This window comes from Onychostoma macrolepis, chromosome 11, assembly GCF_012432095.1.
Source record: "Onychostoma macrolepis isolate SWU-2019 chromosome 11, ASM1243209v1, whole genome shotgun sequence".
Lineage (NCBI taxonomy): Eukaryota > Metazoa > Chordata > Actinopteri > Cypriniformes > Cyprinidae > Onychostoma > Onychostoma macrolepis.
The window spans coordinates 3,126,403-3,138,793 of record NC_081165.1 but is presented as its reverse complement, the minus strand read 5'-3'; the positions used below and the strand labels follow the sequence as shown (position 1 = coordinate 3,138,793).

Below are 12,391 nucleotides of genomic sequence, written 5' to 3'. Positions count from 1 at the left end.
ACCTGCCATCAGCCCTCATCAATCATGTCATGCAATTCAAACAACCCCATTATCCTCTACAACATAACACAACACAAGCTACTGGACGCTAAACACACACCTGAGCCAGCGGACGCCAAGCACAGGACTAGACTGTGTGCCAATACGGTGGAGATAAGGAAGATTGGCTGGTGTGCTGCTTTTGGCTGAGCACCAAATTCTCATACTCTGAACTCCCTTCACAATAGCAGAAGCAATTAATATTTAATTTTTAATTATAAATTAAATGTTTATATATTAAACAAAACACCTTTTAGCGATAGATGTGGCATTTCTTATTGAAAACAGAATGCATCTGAAGTGTAATAAATCCTGGAAACCCCTCAAGAGCCACTTATTATGCTAGTAGAAATGAGACTCAATCACGGTAAATCATTTTTAATTGTTTTAATTGAGCAAATGGAGCAACTCACTGTTGCATTGGTCTTTTTGTGGCCCTTGTTCTTGTTTGGTCATTTTCTGCAATTTTGTTCTCGTACTAAACAAACAACCGTAAATGAGTCAAATGTATCACGAGTCACAGGAGAATCTTTCGTAACAACGTAGTTCTAGAGAACATTCAGCTGTGTTTTAATTGTCCTGAACCTCTGCATCTAATTGCAGCAAGACCAAGCAAACAAATTCTTTTGCAATATTTATCAGCTGACATAGCTAACAAATGAACTGTGATGATCGAGCCCTCCTTCAGCAGCTTGTGGTCTTTGGAAAGTTGACGTCTCAGGTAAACTCTGAGGTCACATGGAAACCGGACGAAAAGAAACATGCAACCAATTAGGTTAATGCAGACCAATGGCCGTATATTTTACCGTCAAAGCTGGTTTTTCTAAGGCCCCTTTGTTTGTTAAACATCCAAGCTTCACTTATTCATGTGTTTGGTACTGGTAAACGCATCGTCGTCTGTATACTATAACAGCCAAGAGCTGGAGATCTGTTCAAGCTCAGAACCAAAGGAAATAAATGATGGCAGGGCTTGAAACAGACCAAGACGTCTGGTCCTATTAACCTGGGCCTAGTCAGGGTCCAGGGACCAGCGATAGAGACAGCACCTTAATAAACTCGCTCTCTGCTTTGGATTTTTAACCAACAATAAAATATGCAGCACATTTTTGGGATGTGCGCTGAATCTTATCCATTTTTTCCCAGGATATCTCTGATTCGCAATTGTGAAAAGCTCCCGGTCCAGGATCACTTCATTGTGCAGGAATACTTAGACAAGCCCTTCCTCATGGAGGGCTACAAGTTTGACCTGAGATTCTACATTCTTGTTACTTCCTGTGATCCACTACGTGTCTTCCTCTACAACGACGGCCTGGTGCGAATGGGTACAGAGAAATACCACACACCAAACGAGTCCAACTTGGTGAGTTTGCATATAATAACATGTAAATGACATGAAAATGTTAATTCTATGTAGTAAATGGACAGTCAACACAACATCAAAATAAACTAAGCAGAATCCTCCACTCTATAAAACTGGGTAGACATATAGACACTTTTATAGACACAGTCCAGTCAATTCCCGATGGATTCAAGCAATTGCAAATGCTGTTTCATATTGACTTTAACGCTCTTCTACGTACTTGAGATAATAGACATTAGTAAGAGTAAATACCATATGTAATTGTAATTGTGGTGAATATTGAGTGTATTGTTACATAATACATTTTCCCAGGTGAAAAACAAGTACACTTCCATAATGTACTTAAAGTGCTCTATTTTCGCGCACTAATTTTGTACTTAATATACTAAAAATGATCCTTTAGTTCATATTCATGGTGTCTCAAAATAGCACAGTTGAGTACACTTAGATGATCTTAAGTTTATCTTAAGAAGTACTAAAGGATCATTTTTAGTATATTGAGTACAAAATTAGTGCGCGAAATAGAGCCCTTTAAGTACATTATGGAAGTGCACTTGTTTTTCACCTGGGTTAGCATGTTGTCAAGTTGTCACATTATGAAGTATGCATAAATCTTCGTTAAAAAAATTGTGTAAAATGCCGCATTACATATATTCATAGTAGGGCTGCATGATAAATCGCATGCGGTTGTCATGCGCATCTCGTCAGTAAAGCCGGTTCTGTGATTAGTAGTAAATCAATACCGTAGATCACTTACAATCCACGCAATATTGTGTTCATAATCACAGTTGAATCGCATTCGATTATGAACGCGATATTGTGTAGATTGTAAGTGATCTACGGCTCTGTATTAAATGCCGTTCCATCTGAAAGCACGTGAAGAAGATTTGCTACTAATCCCAGAACCGGCTTTACTGACGAGATTCGCATGACAGGCCATAATGTGCAAGCCATAATTCATAAAATATTCTTATGTAAATGTTTTCATTGTAAACTATCAATTATTTAGACCATAAATGTGACAATTCTTATAATAATGGTTGTACGCTCTTATGGACCTTTATTCTTTTCCTCAGAACCAGCTCTACATGCACTTGACCAACTACTCCGTAAATAAACACAACGAGAACTTTGAGCGAGATGAAACCGTGGACAAAGGCAGCAAGCGCTCTATTGGTTGGTTCACAGAGTTCCTTCGAACCAACGATTACGACGTGGCCAAATTCTGGGGCGATGTTTCAGTGAGTTGTTTTTATTTCTATTGCTTCTTCAATAACTTTCAATCTAGGGCTACATGATACAATGTTCGATAATGAGACACAATGAAAGATTATGTAATTGGAATTTTTAGCTTCCCGTGCCATGAGCAATGTGTGAAGTTAATAGAAGTTCTACAAAAATTGTAAAACGTCTAAAAATGTTTTCATGCTTTTCTTTATGCATACGATGTCATCGGTTCACACACGTATCAAAAGACATTGCACACCCAGTCTTTTCTCCACATTTCCATTAACTACAGATTAATGGCTTTAATTTCATATCGCAATGCATATCACGACCCTTATCTTATCGAGATTTGCCGTATTTTTCAGAATTCGATAGCTCACGCAGCCCTACATTAATCCCTGGCTCCAGTTTCTCAATTGTATCAAATTTTCCTTTAAAAAACAAATCTGTTTCCTGTCAGAGTGTTACCAGTGTGACAGCTCTGCCCTTATCTTTCCTCTGTTTCATCCTCCTTGTTGTCCACTTCTCTCTTTTGATCTAATTGTAATTCTTTCATCTTTTCAAATGGAGAGCTCATCCACTCATTGCACTGTATTTATTGACTCCTTTGCCAAGCATTCACAAGTGTTACATTTTACCCAGTGTGCATCTTCTCTGTAATCCAGTGCCTCTTTATTGGCCCGCAAGCTGTCCTTATTTATTGAAGTAATTTCTCCGAATCAGAATCAGACTCTACTGATAACTAATGTTAAATTCTCATTTATATGTCAGAACAGATATGCATGAACATTTTCAGTTCAGCTGAGGACAAACACACACACACACACACACACACACTTCTTTCTCTTCTCTGTGGAGGATGCATGCTGGGATCTAACCTGCTTCTCCGGAACTGCACGTTTGGGGTCCACGGGACGCTCAGCAAACGTCCCGCCGGTTATCTGCCCCTCATACTTCAACACAGCCTCTGTTTAATCATGCAGGGAGACCGCCGGCCTGCCAGACCTCTGATAAGAGTGTACAGCAGCTGATACAGGCCGTCTGTTCCTGTCTTCCTACGATCTGCCCCTGTCTTCGCGTAGCGTGCTGTCAGTCTTTGACCTATCATGTCTCTTCAGGGAGCTGGGATGTTAATGAGTCCCTCATACGGGCTGTTTGCACATGCAATGAGATTTCACGAGCATGTCCTCACTGAGAGTTAACACAATGTCATGCATTTCTTGTGATTGGAGCAATTCAATTCACAACATTCAATTTTCAATGCACTGATTGGAGTTGTTTAAATTTGTTGTGTGGTCTTATATAACAAATGCGTGTTTTGTGCATGTGTTCGCAGGAGCTGGTGGTGAAGACCCTGATAGTGGCCGAACCACATGTGCTCCACGCCTACCGCATGTGCCGCCCGGGCCAGCCACCAGGGAGCGCCAGCGTCTGCTTTGAAGTTCTTGGATTTGACATAATCCTGGACCGCAAACTCAAACCCTGGCTGCTAGAGGTCTGTTTTCACCTTCTGTCCTCAATCATTTCACTTTTTGATCCGCCACACTTGATATACAGTATGCAGTTCACATTTGAGTGTCCTCACTTGTAGAAAGTAGAAAGGCCATTTGCATATGCTATATACTATGTACGTTTATCTTGTCATATTTTGGTCAATGGTACGTTTTAATTCAAATTTTTGTTGACGAAATAAAATAAAAAAAACATCTCAATTACTGATAGACTTTTGACAGGAATGAAAATGAGGATGTGAGGAATATAATAACATCCTGCAAGTTTCATAGCTTAAAACACCCTTATCATTATACAAAAAGCATGTATTTATTCAGTCTAATCTGAGGTACATCACCTGGGCACAAACATTTGCATATACACTGCCTCCAGAGCAAGACATCGACGAATAGTCATCTTCTCACCATAGGCCCCGCCCGCTGGCATCCAGTCGCCTAACGAAATTACAAGCAAAAAAAGCAAATAGAAATTACAATCACTGTCGCTATCTTGTCTACACTGGATACAGTATACAGATGAGCATTTAGATGACATTTGAGTCTGTCATCAATACGAAAAATGGAGTGAAAGAACGTTCATTTTGACGCGTTTGGTTTAAACAGCTCGATCACGTCTTTGTACAGATATCAGAAGGATTCGTGGTAAACTCTAAAAATAGTTCAATCCAAAAGTATTGTTTAGTAAAACATGTTGAAGATTAGCAGATAGGCTGTCGATTCATTAAATGATAAGCCGTTTCCTCTAAAAAGCTGTTTATTCAGCGTAGTAAAGCCTCTCCTCCATTGACATCCATTAAAAAAACGGCTAATGGTTGCAGGCTTGCCTTCTAGTGGCTTTACTGAGAGGACTAAAAGGACCCGCCCCTTAAAACAGGTCGTTTTAGAAAGAAGGTCAGAGTGAGGATTGAAAATATACATTTTTCCAAATATTTATTTGTTTTTTGTGAAAAAACTTTATTAACACTATAAAGTAAACTTCAGGGAACATTTAAAAATAATTAAAAAAATCCATGTCATGATCCCTTTAAAATGTTTTAATTGCATAATAAAAGCAAAAATTGATAATTGACCTAAGATCTAGAATTGTGTTGTATTGTATTGTAAATGTAACGCTGTATTGTAGGAACATCTGGTTTGTTAGCACTAAATATGTTGGCTTTTACGCTAATAAACTTAAAGGTACACACATGGCACACATTAATATTGGATAAACTGCTAATGTTTTAACAAAACTATTTTTTATCAATGTTTTTTGTTACTGAATCAATGTTATCTACCATCTTGAAATAATTTTTTTACTGAGCGCGTTGCAGTGAATTCAGGTATTGTCTAATTTATAAAGGATACATGCAGTATTCCTGTAGAATTGGTATCTTATATATCTTAGAAGTGCAGTATTTCTGCTTATCTTTCAGAGCTGGCCTCACATCAGCTGTATGCCTATGAGGCCTTAAAGTGCTGTCTAGATAGGCAGCTCAGCAGGTTTTGTAACAAAGATATAGAGCGGAATGATTGCTGGACATCCCTGATTTACCCAGTTTAATTTTGTGGAAATGGGAATAAGATGCATTCGCCTTGGTCTTGCTCAAGATGTCTTGGGTTTTGCGTCCTTTTGTTCAACTTTTCACCATTTAAGGCAAAACATTCCATGTAATTCAGCTAAATGAGGGACTCCCACTGAAAGATGATCTAAAGAGGCAGTTGTTTGTGTGTTTGAAAACAGTTGGTTCCTCAGATTCTGGGGTTTGGCTTTTTTTTTTTGTTCTGTTTTTCATTTTCATTTCCTTTTGCTGTGGTGTTCTGTAATGTTGGATGACAGTCATCTAAACAACATTTTCCAGCCGTTCCCAGCATGTGCATCTTTTAACTGAACAAACATAAAGTGATTGTGCTGACTATGCCGCTTCACCATGTGTTTGTTATGGTTATTGCATAATTAAAAACATTTAAAAAATGTATAGCAACTATCATTTTTGGTGAATTGTAAAGACACTGAACATTTCTAACTCCTCCGGCATTTAAACCTTTATTCACGGGTGAGTCATTATCATGGATCAAGGCTGAATCTGTTGAATTTTGTTTCTATTTTACAAGAAGAATCAGTGTTGGTATCACAATGTTGTTTCAGCATTGACGTCAAACGTTTGAATTAGTTACGATTTTGTAATGCTTTTGAAAGAAATCTCTTCACCTTCACGTTGTATGAATTTGATCAAAAATACAGTTAAACCAGTATATCATTGTGATATGATGTATTATTACAATTTTAAATAACTGTTTTTTTTATTTGAATATATTTTAAAATGCAAAGCTGAATTACTCCAGTCTTCAGTGTCACATGATCCTTCAGAATCATTCTGATATGCTGATTTGGTGCTCAAGAAACACTGTTTTATTATTATTATTATTATAAATATTGAAAACCGTTTTTGCTGCTTAATGTTTTTGTGGAACCTGTGATACACTACCTTTCATATTTTTTGTTCAACATGATCAGCATTACATTGATCAAAAGTGACAATTATAATGTTACAAAAGATTTCTATTTCAAATAACTGCTGATAATAATAGAAATAACTTTCTATTCATTGAAGAATCCTGAAAAATGTATCACGATTTATAAAATTTGAAGCAGCAAAAACAGTTTTCAACATTGATAGTAATAATTATATTTAATATGTAATAGAACCATTATATTTAATATAAGAACCCTAATATTTTGCAGTATTACTGTTTTTACTGTATATTTAATCAAATAAATGTGCTCACTTCTATAAAAAACGTCTTTCATTTTTTTACTAATTATGTACATATTTTGTTAACCCTTTTTTCATATTTAGCATTATAAGGTATTTAAGCATCATTTTTTACATTTAAACAACCAACAAGGTTGATCACACGCCAAAGGGGAAGACTAATGAAGATATAGAATTTGTAATCTAAGCTGTAATAAGTCAAAATATTCTTTGTTTGGTTTTGATATCACTGAACAATAAGCTGACCACAGCAATCCATTCTGCAATTATTATCAGTCTGTCAGACATAGAGCCTGTTTGCATGTTTTTGTGTTTTGTCTGCAGTATTTTCCCATGATACCTCAGGCCATGTTTTTACGATGGTGTGTCAGGTGAAAAGTGTTTCTGACTGTTTGGGTACATGGATATGTCCTGTGTGAACAGTTCTTTTTCTGCTCATTTGACATTTTTGCTCAGTAAAAGTGATTTTGATGTTGACTGCAGACTGGCCAAGGGTCATGATTAAATACATGCTTTTTAAAAAGCGTTATATTTATATAATAGAGTTTTCTATGTTATATTGGCAGCCCTGCCGATTTTTGAACACTTTTTTGGCTTGAGGAAATGGCCACCTTGTGTGTTTTAACATCTGAAGTGGGGTTCTTGCACAACAGCAAGGATAAATGCTTAAATAGCAGCGTATTCACCACCGACGTTCAGCATAAACACCGGGCTGAGTTTGCTTACACCAGAGCAAGAGCAGACTCTCTCCCCTCTTTCCTCTGTTTGACAGACACGCTGCAGAAATGTAGGTCAGGACTGTGAGTTAAGACGGTTAGGATGCAGGAATGCTGGCGCGCGTACATGTGGGGTAACGTGCCGTTTGCTAGCCCAGAAAGTTCCATGTCAGGTTTTCTGGATCGCCTACACTTCTGTGTGGCAGTTAAAGCATGACCTAAATCTTTTAACCCAAACTTCTGGCTGCAGCTTCCATCTTACTAACCCATTCTAGAATGTGACATGCCTTGGGATTATTATTATTATTATTATTTTATTTATTTATTTTTTGGTTAAATCCTCCGAATAATTTGATCTTTTATTAGAAACTGGAAATTTTTCACATTTTATTTTCGGGCTTTTTGACACTGGCACTTTTTTGATAGACACATTAGAAAGGGGATTTTATTAAGGGAATTAAAAACTGGATTCAAACCTACAACTCCCATGTGAGCACCACAAGAGTATGGTGCATATGTGGTTACTGCTAAGCCATGGCTCCGAAAGAAAAGTAAAACAAAGTCTTTTATTATTATTTTAAGTCAAATCATTGGGGAAGTTTGTGTCATGGTTCAGATTTTCTTTTCTTTTTTCCTTTCTCTCTCTCTTTAACCACTTTTTAATTGAGATACTTTAGAGAGGAGATATTTTTAAGGTATTAGGATTAGGTTTTGGGCTAGATTTATTATTTTTTTGAGGGGTAAAGAAAAGATTGTGGCTTTTAATTTTGTTTTGAGGCGAGTCACTGAAGAATTTATCTGGCATTGTCTTTTTATTTGAACTTTTGCAGCTTTTTATAGACAAACATTTGAGAAGTCATTAGGGAAGTTTCTTTCATTTTTTTTTTTTTACTTTATTCTTTGGGCTTTGAGATGCTAAAATGTTTAATTGAGAGGAGGAGATATTATATTAAGGTAATAGATTCAGGTTGCAGACTGGATTTTAATCCAAAGAAGTAGGAACTTCTTACAGTACGTGGCATTTTTTCTGAATTTTATGCAATTGGATAAGGTTGCAGGCTATATTTGAACTTCTATGTCCCACACGAGCACCATAGCTCAATGTATGTGGATAAAAGTGGATTCCCTCAACCCCTGTTGTTTTGAGTCAAGTCATTGTGAAAGTTTGTTGCAGGTTTTAGGAACGTCTAGCGTAGACGGACATTCGCCGTCAGTTCTCCGGCACTGTTCGTGTCTCTTTGCAGGTTTTGGGAGGAGAACACAAACTGTGGCGGTAGATGCAGTCGTTCAGCCCCAGTGATAATGATCCCTCAGTGCTACTAGCAGCCGCCACAAACTCCCATCAATTAACATCCCACAAGCTCCTCACTGAGGGGGAAAAAAAGCTGTTTCTTTTTCACGCTACATTTACTGAGCGAACATTTATTTCCGATTTCGAGTGATTAGTCAAGACACATATCCACACTGCAGCGTCTGACGGAGAGAGGCAGGAGGTGTGATGTCTGCTGTCTGTTCTCTTATGAAAGTTTCAAAGCTGACTGTCGTAATCTTAGTGGATAAATATTGGGAATTGTCCGCTACGGTATTCTTTCAACTTCCTCCATCGTCCTCTATTTAATTTCAGTTTTGATGGCTAACCCTTATCAGATATTCTATAAAATTTATTTCTTTGAAGCTGAAATTGTTATGATTGATCTACAATTATAATTTATTCAGTTTTCAGTGCATCCGCAGGTCTTATGATTCTTTTATCAAGACACTTTAGTGTCTGCCGCAGTGGCAACAAAAAAGTGAAATGTAACCTCTTACTCTGACAGAGAAATGTCATATTCTCCTTTTTCTTCACCGCTTATCAAATGTTTTTCATTTTATTTGCAGTTTCCTTTTCCTCTTATTTGCAAATGAGGCTGAAATGTCAGCTGGGGTTTTACAATACCTCTAAACTGACAGCTCTTTCTCACACACAGCTCTTACTGAGAGCTCTAAAACTTGTGTTTTTAAAGGACCTCAGCTCAAATAAACATCAGTTGCTCAATTGCTACACAAAACCAGCATACTCAAATACACGACAGCATTCTAATGCAAACTGTAATACAAATACATCTCATAATTAACACACACACACACACACACACACACACACACACACACACATGTTTGTTTTAGTGGTTTACGGGGACTCTCCATAGGCGTAATGGTTTTTATACTGTACAAACTGTATGTGCTATTGCCCTACACCAACCCTACACCAACCCTACACCTAACCCTACCCCTTACAGGAGACTGTCTGCATTTTTAGATTAAAAAAAAAACACCATTTAGTATGTTTTTTAAGTGTTTTGTTTTTTACGGGGACATAGGCAGTGTCCTCATAAACCACCTTCAAATTGTAATACCTCTGTCATACCCATGTTATTATACAGATTTTGTCCCCGTAAACCACAAAAACCAGTACACTAAAACAACTCAAACAACACTCAAATGCAGTGACTAAATGGATCTAACACACAATTTCAAGCACACAATGTTAAACACATATGCGCCTTCAAAAACACAAATTGGCTAAATAAATACTTAACACACATTTGAACACATACAGCTAAGATGGCTCACGTTCACTCAAACACATCCACACACACACACACACACACACACACACTGCAGGCTGCAAAAGCACTTTAGCTCTGGCCGAACAGCTAATGTTCTGAGGCTTTTGTACTGATTTTATCTTCTCTGCGGGTTTTATTCTCCTTCCATTGACATTCAAAACATTTGAGCCATTGATACGAGCAGGAACACAAACATGGAAACCGGAGAAACCTCACTCTCTTTAGCTCGCCTCACATCATCCGCTAGACGTGGTGAGGCACCATTGTCCACGTCTTCAGCAGAGCGCATCATTAACATGTTAATCTGGGCGCTGCTCGTTCACAGGGCTGCTGGGAAGGTTCGTCCACTCCACAGGTCAGACAGAAGCATCTGAGGGACTTGAATAGCCATTAGTCAAATGCTGTGGCGCAACATTGATATCACTCCCCCCCTGGGCCATCTCTGTCTTTCCCCCCTCTTTTCTTTCCAGAAACTGCTCACACTGGAGCCGTTAAGCTGGCATGACGAATAATGCAAAGGCACAGCGACAGACAGAGAGAGAGAGAGAGAGGAAACATGGCTTCTCTGTTAGTAGACTAGTGTCTGCATGCATGCATTTTATTTTCCAAAACTTGGTGAGCTGCCTACCTAGAAAGCATTTTAAGACAAGGCAGAGGTTTCAAAATGTAAGTGGCAACATTATGCTGCCTACTTTTCTAGAGTTAAATGCAGCATTGCATGTATCCCTCATTAAGAAGGCCATCCCACAATACACAGTGATAAGCACGTTAAGCGACACTGTATGTATTTTATAGCAAATCTCAACCAAATTGCTCGACTTAACTGTTGAAATATTTTAAACTGTATTATCACCCAGCGATATATTAAAAGTTGGATATAGTACATTCTAATTTACATAGAATTATACTCACGTGAAGCAATATATACTGTATAGAAAAGTTCAGCTGTGTGATCATTACAAGCTATATTTTGCACAGCTCTATATATAAAGTTGGATATATTATACATATATATATATATATATATATATATATATATATATATATATATATATATATATATATATATATATATATATATATATACACATACATACAGTATATAGTATAGTACAGTATACTGTATAACTGCTTGATTGCTTGTATTGTCACCAAGCTGTGATCTGCTAAATGCGACATGAATATAGCAAGAAATATTAACATTATATTTTGTAAAGTTGCTTTGAAGCAGTGTGTATTGTGTAAAGTGCAATAAATTAGACATTTGATTTGAAAGCGCAAAAATAAAAATCCATTTAAGATGCTGGGTAAACGAAGATAAATATTGATTATTAATATTATTCATGTAGCAATGGAATTTCATACATGTGCTGATGCTGAAAAAGGTGAAGGGTATTTACTCTAGCGTAATGTGCTAGTCTGGAAGACAAAGTGTTTTAATTCTTTGTTTAAAATGTCGCTCATAATTTTTTTTCCATAATGTGGAATATATTAAAGTGAAAAATATTCGTAATTTAGAGACATATGTAATCTATTGATATGTAAAATATATACGTTTTTTGTTTGTAATTTAAAACTGAAACTAAATGTGTAAAATACGTACTTCTTTTAACTTACTGTACCCCTAAAAGAAAACTTTTAGCATTTTTAGGATAAAGAAAAGTTTGCTTTATGTGTGAATTCTTTTTTAAAGTGTGTCCGCTCTTTTCAGTGGACAAATGTATATACACAAAGTATAGCTACTGTCCCCCGCTCACACTCACACTGATGCTGGTTGTATTTTAGGTCCATTCTCACTAACAGAAATGCACTAGCAGTGATCTTAAACAATCTTCTGTTCTGTCTCTCTGATTCTGTGGGTTCAGTGTTATTGTAGAGACTGTACCTGCAATAAAGACAAGGTAGAGAAAAAAAAAATAAAACAAATTGACTTCATTTTATGTTTAGCTCTCGTGAAGGTTGTGTCCTTGAGGCAGTCGGTTTTCTGACAATCATTAGAGAAGCAGCAAGCATCCAGGGACAGGAAGTGCTTGTCAAGTGTTTGCCAAGCGCGGGTCAAGTAGAGCTTTAAGAGCTCGTCTGCACACCCAAGATGTTCGAAAGCACGTTCGTCTTATCTAACACTTCTCTTGCGGTATTCTTTTTAACATTATTTTTGAATTTCCAAGAAATC

General features: G+C 37.1%; 1 protein-coding gene across 3 annotated transcripts in view; it reads left to right on the top strand.

The window, feature by feature from the left end:
- The window catches only part of ttll7 (tubulin tyrosine ligase-like family, member 7), an 89,966-nt gene that overhangs the window by 22,892 nt on the left and 54,683 nt on the right, over window positions 1-12,391 (top strand). For all 3 annotated transcript variants that reach the window (XM_058792204.1, XM_058792203.1, XM_058792202.1), the window contains 3 exons: window positions 1,183-1,399; window positions 2,476-2,640; window positions 3,963-4,121. In XM_058792204.1, the coding sequence (XP_058648187.1) occupies window positions 1,183-1,399; window positions 2,476-2,640; window positions 3,963-4,121 (541 nt within the window). The remainder of the gene's footprint in view (window positions 1-1,182; window positions 1,400-2,475; window positions 2,641-3,962; window positions 4,122-12,391) is intronic.